The sequence below is a fragment of the Hemiscyllium ocellatum genome, chromosome 34 (genome assembly GCF_020745735.1).
Source record: "Hemiscyllium ocellatum isolate sHemOce1 chromosome 34, sHemOce1.pat.X.cur, whole genome shotgun sequence".
Taxonomy (NCBI): Eukaryota; Metazoa; Chordata; class Chondrichthyes; order Orectolobiformes; family Hemiscylliidae; genus Hemiscyllium; species Hemiscyllium ocellatum.
Window position 1 is genome coordinate 33,835,026 of NC_083434.1, and position 14,730 is coordinate 33,849,755.

Consider the following 14,730-nt stretch of genomic DNA (forward strand, 5'->3'; position numbering starts at 1 on the left):
TGTCTCTGGAGTGTCAGAGGCTGAGGGGTGACCATGTAGAGGTTTGTAAAATCATGAGGGACATGGATTGGATAAATAGACAAAGTATTTTGCCTGGGATGGGAGAGTCCAGAACTAAAGGGCATAGGTTTAAGGAGTATTTAAAAGGGATCTAAGGGACAACTTTTTCACACAGAAGGTGGTGCATGTATGTAATGAGCTGCCAGAGAAAGTAGTAGAGGCTGATACAATGACAACATTTAAAAGGCATCTGCATGGGTATATGAATAAGAAGGGTTTAGAGGGATATTGGCCAAATGGGACTAGGTTAGGTTAGGATATCTGGTTGACATGAATAAGTTGGACCGAAGGGTTTGTTTCTGTGTTGTGACGTCAAGTTGCGGCTGTACAGGACATTGGTTAGGCCACTGTTGGAATATTGCGTGCGATTCTGGTCTCATTCCTATCGGAAAGATGTTGTGAAACTTGAAAGATTTACAAGAATGTTGCCAGAGTTGGACAATTTGAGCTATGGGGAGAGGCTGAACAGGCTGGGGCTGTTTTCCCTGGAGCGTCGGAGGCTGTGGGGTGACCTTATAAAAGTTTACAAAGTTATGAGGGGCATAGGTAGGATAAATAGACAAAATCTTTTCCCTGGGGTGGGGAGTCCAGAACTAGAAGACAGGTTTAAAGTGAGAGGGGAAAGATATAAAAGGGACCTAAGGGGCAACTCTTTCACACAGAGGGTGGTACGTGTATGGAATGAGCTGTCAGAGGAAGTGGTGGAGGCTGGTACAATTGCAACATTTAAAAGGCATTTGGATGGGTATATGAATAGGAAGGGTTTGGAGGGATGTGGGCCAGGTGCTGGCAGGTGGACTAGATTGGGTTGGGATGTCTGGTCAGCATGGACGAGTTGGACCGAATGTTTCCATGCTGTACATCTCTATGACTCTAAGTGCTTTAGGACATGGGTTCAAGGTGAGAGAGGAGAGACACAAAAGGGTCCAGGGGAGCAACTTTTTCAGACAGAGGGCAGTGAATGTCTGGAAGGGAATGTCAGAAGTCATTGGTGGAGGTGAGGACAATTTTGTAATTTAAGAAACATTTGGACAGATACATGGATGGGATAAGTTATGGACCCAAATCAGGCAAATGGGGCTAGTTTAATTGTGAAAACTGGACAGCATGGACATATTGGGCCAAAGGGCCTGTCTCTAAACTGTATACCTCTCTGCCTATGACTCGAAGTGGGAGAGAGTATTAAAGATTTTTGCATTTGGAAATCCTGCCATAATTTTGCTCAGTGTTGTATCTGGAGAGTTGGAACTTGGCTAAAGACCTAAAGAGAAAAATTTGGAGGGTCATGGGGAAAAGACAATGGAGTGAGATTAACAGAGTTGTTCTTCTAGAGGGCCAGCATTAACCTAGCCGCTTCCTGGGCTGTCACTATTGTATAATTTTAACTCTGAATCTCTCAAGTGACGAAAATCAAAGCAACGTGAAAGTGATTTCCCACCGTCAGAAACTTGGCACCTTTTATTCATTGGTGTGACTGTCCAGGTGATTGTAAAGTTGAATGTGAGCACAACAGTCACTTCCATGGCGTCCAGCCTGAACCCACCAAACCAAAAGCAAATTTTCGTCTGATTTTTGTTTGACAACCATTTGCTGGCCTACTGTTTCTAAAAAATACCCACCTTCTAATTCCGTTGTGTATGATATGCTTTTCTTCATATATCTCTGCAGATGCACTGAACAATTCGCAGGTTTGCCAGCTGGTTCTCCGTGGAGAACGGCCTGATATGAATGATATCCCTGTTGACAGCCCCAAATGCGTTGTTTCTTTAATGAAGCAGTGTTGGGAAAATGAGCCCGAGAAGAGGCTGACTTTTGGAGGTGAGCAGTTCCCTTGAGCTCTGACTGTGTTTCTGAGGAGACCCTCCGCAGACTTTGGAAGACGGTTAGCTCAGTTGGCAGGGTGGCTGGTCAGCAACGCAGAGTGATGCCAATGGCGCGGGTTCATTACCCGAACTGGCTGAGGTCACCATGAAGGTCCTGCCTTCGCAGCCTCGTCTAAGATGTGGTGACCCTCAGGTTACCAGTCGTGTTTCTCTCCCATGAGAAAGCAGCCCTCTGGGACTGAGGTGACTTCAGCATTGCTTTCACCCTGGCTCACCTTCTCCCAATCTGTGACTGATGGTCCAGAAGTGACTGACTGCCCAGCCTTTTGATTAAAGAACTTTATGTATTGCACAAGTAAAATATAAACATTAAAGCCTTCAATCGGTTTAAGGAGTATTTCAAACACAGCACTGGATTTGGTGTAGCATTTGATGGTGTCACCCATTAGGATTTGTCATAGATCCGTCATTGTTGGCAAACACTCACTAATGAGTATGATTGTCCACCTAAGAAATTCTCTATCTCGGGTCCTGTGTTCTGTGGGTCCTTGTGTGGCTGATGAGTTGAATCCTAGAGCTGTATCGCTGACCACCCTTTTGGCAGGTGTTTACAGGGGTGGAATTTGGCCTTGTCCTTGAGATCATTGGCATTCCTTTCACTGGTTCCTTTTCTCTACTTCCTCTTGCTACTTGATGTTCTCAAAGAGTTGAGTCCCTTCCTACAGTAGCTTCCTCCAAGTCAAGTTCATCTGAACAAGGGTTTCTCACGAGTTGACATCTATGTTACAGTTCTTGAGGGAAGCGTTCAGGGAGTCTTCGAAACACTCCCTTTATCTTCCTCTCGGTCAAGTGCCTTCTTTGAGCTGGGTGAAGAAGATTTGCTTTGGCAGTCAGAACGTGGTCATTCTAAGCATGTGGCCGATCAGGTGGAGTTGATTTCAATGACCATGGCCTGAATGCTAGTGCATTGATCCAATGATGTCAGTAATTCCCATCAATGGACTGAGTATCTTTACTTTTACAAGAGGATTGAATAACAGTCCAGCCAGAGGATGGAGCAACAACAGTCAAGGCTAGATATGCATTCTAGTTTTGCATGCAGGCATGTTTTTCAATCCAAATAACACTTGAGAAGGTAAAGTTTGATTTGAATTATCAGTTCTTTTAAAGCCGTCAGGTGAAAGATAACAAGCAGTAGATGTTGTTTGAGTCATGTGGTTTCTTCAGGATAACTTGTACTATCAAAAGAAGGTGGTGGTGGTACCTCTAAGTTGGAGATGGTGGTGTAGTGGCAATGACAAAGGATTAATAACTCAATAACATGAGTTACTGTCCTGGGGACGCAGTTGAAATCTCACTCTAGCGATGGAAATGAAACCTCAGTTATTCAAGGCTGAGATGGACAGATTTTTAATTAATGAGGAAATCAAGGGTTTGAGGAAGGCAGGAAAGTGGAGTCAAGGATTATCAGATTAGCCTTGATCTCAGTGGGCGAGCTGAAGACTTAATGGGCTGAAGGACCTTTCTTCCACTCCTAGCTCTTCTGATCTATAACTGTTCTTCCTTGATAAAATGTCAACTGAGTATTTTCTGGATCATATCCTATCTGCCTGGAATCTGCATCTGCTTATTGTATTTCATGGCCTGACTGAAGTTGTGGTAATTTGGGTTTGAACTTTTAAAAGCCTCTGTCAATAGGAGTAGTTTTAATTTTGGACTCTCTTTGTATTTTTTTTAACCTTTTCTTAAAAAAAAATCAATGAAAGGGACACATACAAATTTTAAAATGTGCACTCAGTTCAATATTGGGTAGATTACATCATCTGACCAACTCCCCCCCCCCCCCCCCCACCCCCAAAAAAAAGTCTGTCCCTCTTCGACATTACCCCCCTCACAGAGCAAAGGTTAAAATAGTTTTGCAAAATGTTGGTGAAATATCCTTTTGAAAGCTCACACTTGCCTAATGTTGAGATTCCAGTAAAAAGGAGGTTCCATTTACCACAACAACCCGCATCCTGACCAAGTGCTATTTGGGAGAAACCCCTATTTTTGTAAAGGCACAAAACCAATGCTTTCATTCTAATCTTGTGTGTAACATTGCTGAAAAATAATTGCTTGCGTATAACAACTTCCTCTCTTTCAGGTTGTGACTTGCAATTCCGACCATTCTATGAAGGAAATCTACTTCAAAATATTGGTCCAGATTTGACAAAATTAAGAGTGCGTATTGTTCCAAAAAGTGTGATCAAATATGCAGCATTAATTTTGTAATGTAAATTTGATGTCTTTTTTTAAGAAAGAGTCCTAATAATGTTTATCTTTTCCAAAGTGAAGATGAAAAGACATTTTTGTGTTAATCTGCCAATCGCAGCTAAGGTGTTAGTAATGCACTGATTGTTACCAGCTAGCTTTATTTGGAACTTTACATTGATGTATAATTTTTCTATATATATTCTCATAGGACATAGGTGTTACTGGCAAAGCCAGCCTTTAGTACCCACCCTAAACTGCCCATGAACTGAACAGCTTCTGGGCAATTTCAGAGTACATTACTGTCTGTCTCAATACACACATAGATCAGACTAGGTAAGGTTGGCAGATTTCCTTCCCCTGAAACACAGGCTTTTCAAATGCAATCAACAATGTTTCTGTGGTGCGTAGTCACCCTTAGTGAGACTGGCTGTACATTCCAAATTTTATTCAATCATTTGAATTTAAATTCCTTCAAGGATGTGAACTCATGGTTTGGGGATTGACAGTCTACTGATGTTATCATGATGCAAAAGCCTGGTAAAGTGTTAAAATAATAATGCTACGGAAAAGCAGTTGATAAACTGGTCAAAGGAGATTTTGGCGAAAGTGTTTATGGAGGAACTGGCAAACTTAATAGTTTTAGAGATTTAACATTTTAGATAATTGAAGGGGTTAATTTGCAAAAGTCAGAAAGAAACTGAGCTGAACAGTTTTGGAAATGTAAGAATTTGAGACTAATACAGAAGCATATTAATGTTAGGGCGGAGGTGGTACAGATTTGTAGATGACACACGCAGTGGGAGCAGTTTATAATTAGGAGATGAAATGGTTGAAGACAGAGTTAAAACATTTGGACCATGCATTTTTAAGGCTGTTGGGATTCACTTAACAACATTAAGATTGGATTCACCAAGGAAATATTGGTAAAACTCTTTATTTGTTTTTATGGGATATGGGAGTTGCTGGTTGGGCTAGAATTTATGACCCGTCTCCTTGAGAAGGTGGTAGTGAGCTGCCATCTTGAACCACTGCAGCCCATGTACATAGGACCACCACACCATTAGGGAGGGAATTCCAGGTGACACTGAGTAAACGGCAATGTATTTCCAAGTCAGGAGAGTGAGTGGCTTGGAGTGGAACTTGCTCTAACTGCATCTCCCGGTCTGCCAAACTCCTCTACACAGGGGGCAAGGACTGCACTCTCATGGAAACATCACAAGTACCCCTCCAAATTTCAAGTTATCCTGTGAGAGGCTTCAGTCTGGATCAAATTCATGGACCCTATTACCTAAAGCGACGTAACTGTTGTAGGAGTAAAACCACCAGCTACTGAGTGAAGCAGGGCCGCTAATACCTTCTCAGAGCAACTAACCTGAGCAATGGATGCAGTCTTGCAGCACCTTCCACAGTGTTTATTTTTGAAAAGATTGCTGTTTGTGACTCCTTCCTGTACGAATGCTGACATAATGGTGACCACCTGAGAAAGAAATTGTTCATTCATGCAATGTGGCAGCACTGGCTGGGCCAGCGTTTATTGCCCATCCCAAATTGCCCAGAGGGCAGTTAAGAGTCAACCACATTGCTGTGGGTCTGGAGGCACACATAGGCCGAACCAGGTAAGGATGGCATTTTCCACACCGAAGGGACCGAAGTGAACTGGATGGGTCTTTCTAACAATCAACAATAGTTTCATGATTGTCTTTAGTTTCTTAATTCCAGGTTGTTTTTATTGAACTCCGTTTCCACTGTAAGATTCAAACTGGTCCCCAGAAGATTACCTGAATCTCTGGATTAAAATTCTGGTGGTAATGCCACTAGGCCATCACCATGCCTCTGGGATGTGAAGTCTTTTGCAATGTCCCAAGTACGGAGTAAAGTCCCATAAAAGTAAATGTTCAATTTCATGAAACTGTGCCACACTTGCAAAATGTAATGGGAGCTGATTGTTGGTACAATTACTGAGAATAATTAGCAGACATGGTAAACTCAGGATGTTCATTAGGAAAAAGAGAAATAAGGACATCTTTGTACTGCTAAGATACTTTTCATATTCATTAGAATTGTTGAGATGTTCTGAAATGCCTTTATATTGTCAGTTACCTCTCAAGGGCAGTGAATGTTGCTTTATAGAATGTATCGTGAATTTCTCTTCAAAGCTGAGCTACTTACAATCAATAACCCACAGTCAGGTTCTGGGAGGTAGTTATGTAGCTGATTCCATGGCCTTACAATGGAATTCATGTCGCCTTTTGCCTCTCTCTTAACCACGTCAGGAATTATCGCTGAAGAAACCAACAGCTCCAAGGCAGCTAGTGAAAAGGATGCAGTCTTTGCAAGTGGATTGCGTTGGTGAAATGCCAGAAACTCCGACAAAAGGTAATTCTTTTGTGCAGTAGCCAAATTATTTTAAGGTGTGAACAAGATGCAATGTTAATTTGTGTGTATTAATTCACTTTTGAAGAATTTTACGCTGAATCAAAGGTTAACTGTTTGTTGTGACATTTTGATTTTAGGCACCAGATAAAGAAAGTTACTCAGTTCCTCTGTATAACCATGTTGGCCTGCTCCTGTTTCCCTCTCCTGTCCATCTCCTGAAGGTGCTGCATTAGTTTCACCCATGCAGGTACCTTGTGTGAGTCCATATAATGAATGCAGTGGAGTGTGATAGGGAAAGGCAGACTTGCATCAATATCTGGCCTTACACAAACTCAACTTTGGTTGGTGCTGGGGCCCATTGCTGTTTGTTATCTATATCAATGATTTGGATGAGAAAGTACAAGGTATGATTAGTAAGCTTGCTGATGGCACTAAAATAGGCAGTATCATGGACCGTGAGGAAGGTTCTCAGAAATTGCAGCAGGACCTTGGTCAGCTAGGAAAGTGGGCCGAGAAATGGCAAATGGAGTTTAATATAGATAAGTGTGAGGTCTTGCACTTTGGAAAGTCAAATCAATGTAGGAGTTTCATAGTCTATGGTAGAGCCTTAAGGAGTGCAGGGGAACAGAGGGATCTTGAAATTCACGGCACGATTCTGTGAAAGTGGAGTCACAAGTAGACAGAACAGTGAAGAAGGCGTTTGGCACACTGACCTTCATCAGTCAAGGCATTGAGTATAGAAGTTGGGAAGTTATATCGCAGTTGTACAGGATGTTGGTGAAGCTGCACTTGGAGTATTGTGTTCAGTTTTGTCACCTTGTTATAGGAAGGATGTTATTAAACTGGAAAGAGTGCATAAGAAATTTACAAGGATGTTGCCAGGACTCAAGGGTCTGAGTTATCGGGAGAGGCTGGACAAGCCAGAACAGTTTTACTTAGAGCTTAGGAGACTGAGAAGGGACCTTATTGAGGGGTATAAGATCATGGGAGGCATGAAAAGCGTAAATGCACTCCGTCTTTTTCCCTGGGTTGGGGAGTCAAGGACCAGAGGGCACCAGTTTAAGGCTAGAGGGGAAAGAATGAAAGGGAACCTGAGGGGCAACATTTTTACCTGGAGGTTAGCACACATATGGAATGAGTTGCCAGCGGAAGTGATTGAGGTAGGTACATTAATAACACTTAAAACGCATTTAAACAAATACATGATAGGAAAGGTTTAGAAGGATATGGGCCAAGTGCAGGGAAATGGGGTCAGCATGGGGCATTTTACTCTGCAGGGACCAGTTTGGGCCAAAGGGCCTGTCATCATACCGTAGGACTCTGACTCTAAGTTGGCCCCAAACTGCTTTCCATACAACAAAGTGCCTTTGAATTGTAGCCTCTGTTATAATTTGAGAAACTTCGCACTCAGAGAGCTGTGTGATGACAGCTAGTTAATCAGATCCTTCATTGAAATCTGTATAAGGGTAGGTGTTGTCAGTTAGCTCAGTTGGTTGGTTGGCTGATTTGTCATGCAGAGTGATGCCAATAGCGCAAGTTCAGTTTTCACACCAGCTGAGGTTACCGTGAAGGTCCCCCCCCCCCCATCTCACCCTCGCCCCCGGCCTGAGGTGTAGTGACCCTCAGGTTAAACTGCCACCAGTCATCTCTGTGTAACGAGAGAGAGCAGCCCTATGATCCTCTGGGATGGTGATAACTTTATCTAAATATTGGCTAGGACATGAGCTGGACTACTCTACTAATCTCTAAGAGTAGTGCCACGGGGGTAGTGAACCCACCAGAGACAGTAGACAGTTTGAAGTCTCATCTGAAGGACATCATCTTGACATTGAAACACTTCCCTTATTCCGTGTGAAGCGTATTGACTCCTGGGATAATGTCTCCAACATGAGACTTGAACCCACAACTCCAGCAAGACTGCTGCTAAGTGAGTTATTGCGGGTCCTTCCCTTGTTGTCTGTCCATATACATTTCCAGCACAGCCACTGAATAATGATCAGGAGTAAGGTCTCTGACCATTCTGACTTCCACATCAGAGTGAGTGAGGCTGAGACAGTGCTCCTACTGTTACACTGGCTGTAGTCAGTAACTCCAGTACAGTCCCGGTATTTTAATTGGGATCATCACTGGAGGACCCACTCATCATCCTCACAGTTGAACCACTGCGGAACCTTTGATCACTTCCCATAATGTTGTAGGGATCTACAGAAAAAGGCCCTTTGGCCCATCATATCTACGCTGGTCGAAAACAACTACAGTATCTAACTATTTTCCATGATGTGGAGGTACCGGTGTTGGACTGGGGTAGACTAAGTTAAAAATCTCACAACACCAGATTATAGTCCAACAGGTTTATTTGGAAGTACTAGCTTTCAGAGCACAACTCCTTCATCAGGTAGCTAGTGGCACTTGGACTAGAACATAGAACATTACAGTGCAGTACAGGCCCTTCAGCCCTGGACGTTGGGCCAACCTGTGAAACCAATCTAACCTACACTATTCTATTTTCATCCATATGTTTAGCCAATGAACATTTAAATGCCCTTAAAGTTGGCGAGTCTACTACTGTTGAAGGCAGGCCGTTCCATGCCCCTACTACTCTGAGTAAAGAAACTACCTCTGACATCTGTGCTATATCTAAAAACCCCTCAATTTAAAGTTATTTCCCTTCATGCTAGCCATCACCATCTGAGGGAAAAGGCTCTCACTGTCCACCCTATCTAACCCTCTGATTATCTTATATGTCTCAAAGGAGCAGCACTCCAAAAGCTAGTACTTCCAAATAAACCTGTTGGACTATAAATTGGTATTGTGATTTGCTTTGACTAGTTGCCAGCACTTAGCCTTGTGTCCCTGGCAAGCGCACATCTAAAAACGTTTTAAATGTTATGAAGGTTTCTGCCTTTACCACCCTGACAGACAGTGAGTTACAGATTCCCATCACCTTCTGGGTGAAAAAAAAGTCTTCAAATTTCCTCCAACCTTCTGCCCCTCAACTGAAACCTATGCCCCCAGCGCAATGATCCCTCTATCAAGGACAGAAGTTTCAAGCTATTTGGCCTGTATGTGCCCCTTATAAAATTTTATACATTTCAATCTTGTTCCCCCCCCACAAACCCTTCAGTCTCCTCTGCTGTTAGGAAAGCAATCCTAGTCTGTCCAATCTCTCTTCATAACTGAAACTTCCGCTCAGGCAACGTCCTGGGAAATCTCCTCTGCCCCCTCCCCATTTCTATTGCATCCTCCCTATAATGTGGACTGTACACAATCCTCTAGCTGTGGCCTACCTAGCTTTTATACAGTTTCTGCTCTCAAATTCCGTGCCTCGACTAATAAAGATGAGTATCCCATATGTCTCCTTCACCATTTTAACCATCTGTCTTGATACCTTGAGTGACCAGTGTTGATATAACCAAGTTCCCTCAGCCCTGCCTTGTTTGTCCTGACCAGGTGCATCACCTCTCATTTATCTGGATTGAATTCCACCTGCCACTGATCAGCCCATCTGACTGGGCCACCTATATCCTCTTGTAGTCTGTCTTCCTGATTACAGTAGTCCCCCAGTACCCAAGGGGGATACATTCCAGGGCCTACTGCAGAAGTCCGAAACCGCAGGTAGGAGTGAACCCATTGATTTCAATGGGAAGCGTCCCTTCCCAGCGGTATCCCTGGTTCTGGAATGTTCCCTATAGTGTGTTCCGGCCGCGGGTAACTAAAACCGTGGAAAACTATTCCACGGATACGAGGATTGCCAATTTCCCATATCTGCGAACTTAGTGATCAACCCTCCTACATTCGAGTCTAAATCATTCATATAAACTACAAACAGCTAAGGGCCCAACTTTGACCTCTGTTTAACCCCAATGGGCCCTGACTTCCAGTGAGAAAAACACCCCTCAACTATCACCTTTGGTTTGGGGGAACAGTGACTGTGGGGGGGGGGGGGGGGTGGGGGGTGGGGAAGGGGGGGATAGAATTAAGGAAAGGGGAAGGAGGTTTAGAGGCGATGTGAGGAAAGAAAATCTTTCACTCAGAGGATGATGGGAATCTGGAACACACCACCCGTGAGGGAGGTAGAGGCTGAAACCATCCTAACATTTAAGCTGTATTTAGATGTGCATTTGCAATGCCAGGGCACACAGGAAAATGGGAGTAGATTAGGCAGTTATTTTTGACAGGTGCAGACCAGATGGGCTGAAGGACCTTTTTCTGTGCCGTAGGCCCCTTTGACTCTATGACATTTCGCCTTTCTCTCAAGGAAAACAAAACTGCAGAAGTATTAACAATCTATTTTTAAACTTTACAGACGAGCCAAATTCCTTGCACAGCTCACAAGGTATCCCTGCAAGCAGCGACACTCGAGAGGCAGAGTTTACACCTTGTAAGTTAAGCGAGCCTGCTGTGAATGACCCTGACAGCAGTATTTGGCAGGGAAATGACGATGACGACTTGCAGGTCAGAAGAAAACTAAATGAGGAATTGAATTACCACATGACGGGCAGTCGCCTGGACGCTTCCGTTTTTCCGCGTAAGATTGAAGAGCTCTTTCTGGAAAGAAGCAAAAGAGTTTCCAATGAGCCGGATTTCACCAACCAGTTTCCTCTCATGCCTCCCTCTCATTATCTGGCAGGCATGTCCAGTGCAGGGCAGTCTGTAGACTTGTATGGTTCCCAGCAGCTCCACAAAACGGGGGACACCTTGAACTATTTGAACTATTCAAAATCTGTCAAGGAAGAAACCGGTTGGCGAGACGCAAGTAAAATAAGTCCGTCAGGAATTCCTACAGGACAGGGGGCGTCTCTGTACAGAACTCCAGCTCATATTCCTGTCACTGAAACTGGTATCCCACAAACTGGAAAACCTGGTAACTGGTCTCCACATCAGCATACAGGTAACCTACTGTTGGTTCGGTTTGTTTTTGGGAGTTGCCTTTTTTTTAAGTGTGTTTTTAATTTGTTATCCTGCCTGTCAATCACAGCGATGTGTCCATCTGTTCAAAATACAATGGGCCCTGATCTACAAACATTCGACTTTGAACATTCGTACTTACAAGCACAATCCCTTTATAGGGGTTTAATTTTAAAGATCTGACTTATGAACATTTCCAGCCCTTACAAATGCCTACTTTATATTGCTCTGCATTGTGTTCCCACTTGCATACAGTTTGACTTGCAAGCAGACCCCAGAACTGAACCCGTCTGCAACTCGGGGATTGTGTGTGTGTATGGTGATTAAATGGTTACTGATATTTATTGAGCCTGGACAGAAAGTCTGCATTAGTGCTGCTGGGTCTTCAGAAGTCTCATTTCATGAGCTATATGGCGCAGAAGCAGGCCATACAACCCAACCAGTCCGTGCCAGTGTTCATGCTCCACTCAAGCCACCCTCTGTCTCTTCTCATTATTGTAACAGCCGTCATTTATATAAATTACTTGGGTGTGAATATCGGAGACATAGTTAATACATTTGCTGATGACACCAAAATTCATGGTGGAGTGGAAAGTGAAGAGGGTTACCTCCGTGTTCAATGGGACCTTGATCAGACGGGTTGATGGACCGAGGAGTGCAGATGGAGTTGAATTTAGATAAAGGTGAGGTACTGCATTTGGAAAGGCAAATCAGGACAGGATTGATACACTTAATGGGGAGGTCCTGGGGAGTGCTGCTGAACAGAGACCTTGGGTTGCAGGTGCATAGGTCCTTGAATGTGAAATCACAGGTAGATAGAATTTGGTACGTTTGCCTTTATTGGTCAGTGCATTGAGTATAGAAGTTGGGATTTCATACTGCAACTGTACAGCACATTGGTTAGGCCGCTTTTGGAATACTGTGTTCAATTCTGGTCTCCCTGCTGTTGGAAGAATGTTGCAAAACTTGAAAGGTGTCAGAAAAGATTTACAAGAATGTTGCCAGGGTTGAAGGGTTTGAGCTGAAGGGAGAGGCTGAACAGGCTGGGGCTGTTTCCCTGTCTCAGGCTGAGGGGTGACCTTATAAAATCATGAGGGGCATGGATAGGGTAAATAGACAAGGGCTTTTCCCCAAGGTAGGGAAGTCCAAAATAAAGAGCACAGGTTTAAGGTGAGAAGGGAAAGATTTAAAGAAGATCAAAGGGACAATTTATTTTGTGCAGAGGGTGGTGCGTGTATGGAATGAGCTGCCAGAGGAAGTGTTGGAGGCTGGTGCAATTATAACAACTAAAAGGCATCTGTGTGGGTGTATGGATAGGAAGGGTTTAGAGGGATATGGGCCAAATGCTAGCAAATGAGTCTAGATCTATTTAGGATATCTGGACAGCTTGGATGAGTTGGACTGAAGGGTCTATTTCCATACTGTACATCACTGTGACTCTAATCCCTTTGCCCTGATATTACTGAGCAACAGCCCGTTAAACGTGACCACTTCAACCATGCCCTGTGGTAGCAGGTTCCATGCCACAACACTTTCTCTAGTTTATTCTGAAAGTTTCTATTGGATTTGTTGGTGACTATCTTACATTGATGGCGTCTAATTATGCTCTTCCCTCAAGAGGAGCGATTCTCTCTGTATTCACTCAAAGCCTTTCGTAACTTTGAAGATCTCAAATAAGTCACCCCTCAGCCCTTTTCTTCAAGACAGTATCTTCATAACTTTAAAAGTACATCAGCACAAATGAAGTATGATGCAATGTCAGTTCTAAAATTTATTCCAAAACAAACCTTACCAAGTTAAAATTTCCTATGTAAAACGGAATGCTTGAAAACAATTGGTGATTCCCCCAGTTTCAATATCCTTGGAGTGGGGGATTCACAGACCTGTAGCTGTTTCCTACTTTCTTAAATCTCCCTCGAAAGAAACTTCAGAGGATTGGAGTGAACTGGATGAGTCACAATAAATACAGGGGCTACAAGAGCAGGTCAGAGGTTAGGAGGTAGCTCACCTCCTGACCCCATCCAAAACCTGTCCACCATCTACAAGGCACAAGTCAGGAGTGTGTTGGAATACACCCTACTTGCCTAGATGAGGGCAGCTCCAACAACATTGAAGAAGCTCAATACCAGCCAGGTGCACCCAGCCTGATTGGTACCTCATCCACCATCTTCAGCATTCACTCCCTCCACCATCAATGTGCAGTGGCAGTGGTGCTACCATCTTAAATAATGCACTGCTCCAACTTACCTTTGTCAGCACCTTCCAAAGCTGCGACCACCTCCATCTAGAAAAAAGGGACAGCAGATTCATGGGAACACTGGCTACAGGTTCCTCTCTAAGCCACAAACCATGCTGCCGTGGAGAGATATCACCGTTTCTTGGCTGTCACGGGGTCAAAATCCAGAAACTTGCTCCCTGACAATATTGTGGGTGTATCTCCACCACATGCAGCGTTTCAAATAGGCAGCTCGCCACCATTTTCTCCACAGCAACTATAGATGGCCAACAAAAACTAGCCAGCTAGAAAACACAAATCCAATGAGCAATTTTTTTAAAAAAATCAACTTGTGTCACCATTAGTTTAAAAAGAAAGGTCATGGAAATACATACTGGAGAGACAGAGCTTTAAATTATAGTCAAACTGTAATAGCACTGTTACTGATCTGTTAGACTGTTAAATCCATTACATGAAATCCCAACTCTTTTATACACTGTCAACCCCATCTGAGATTGAAATATGTTTGTCAACCCTCTTTCATTTTTCAGTGGTTATAATAACTCAATTTTTGCTCAAGAAATACCTGCAAGAATGAAATTCCATGTACACAAAACCCGTGGTGGGAGTGAGGCCGCTGGTTAATCAGCATCAAAGGGTATTTATATTGCACCTTTCCCAACCTTTAGGCAACCCAGAATCCCTGCTCCTTGTATTAAGATGTATTTCCTTTTGGGGAGCACTATTTGTTTCAAGTCCCATTTCCACAAGTTTGTGAATTTGCTGGAGCTGTCAGTCTCCACCATTCTTTGGGCAAATAGAAAGACTTTGACAGTATGTGTAGCAAATGAGTTCTCATATAATCCAGGCCAATGTTTTCACCACAGCAAACACTTTATTTGGCCATTTATATCATTTACGGCATCTTCCTGTGTACGCGTGGCTGTTCCGTTTGCTTACAGAACACCAGTCATTGCACGTGTAAAGTGATTTGTGTATAAACTATTTTCGGGCATTGCTGATAAAAATTACTGCACAAAGCCAATTTTTTATACCCATAAAACAATGTACATGGGTTATTTTTCTTGCTTTTCA

General features: G+C 43.4%; 1 protein-coding gene across 2 annotated transcripts in view; it reads left to right on the top strand.

Moving 5' to 3' along the window:
* The window catches only part of ripk1l (receptor (TNFRSF)-interacting serine-threonine kinase 1, like), a 61,984-nt gene that overhangs the window by 31,662 nt on the left and 15,592 nt on the right, over window positions 1–14,730 (top strand). For both annotated transcript variants that reach the window (XM_060850245.1, XM_060850244.1), the window contains exons 6-9: window positions 1,729–1,878; window positions 4,027–4,103; window positions 6,410–6,512; window positions 10,819–11,403. In XM_060850245.1, coding sequence (XP_060706228.1) covers window positions 1,729–1,878; window positions 4,027–4,103; window positions 6,410–6,512; window positions 10,819–11,403 — 915 coding nt within the window. The remainder of the gene's footprint in view (window positions 1–1,728; window positions 1,879–4,026; window positions 4,104–6,409; window positions 6,513–10,818; window positions 11,404–14,730) is intronic.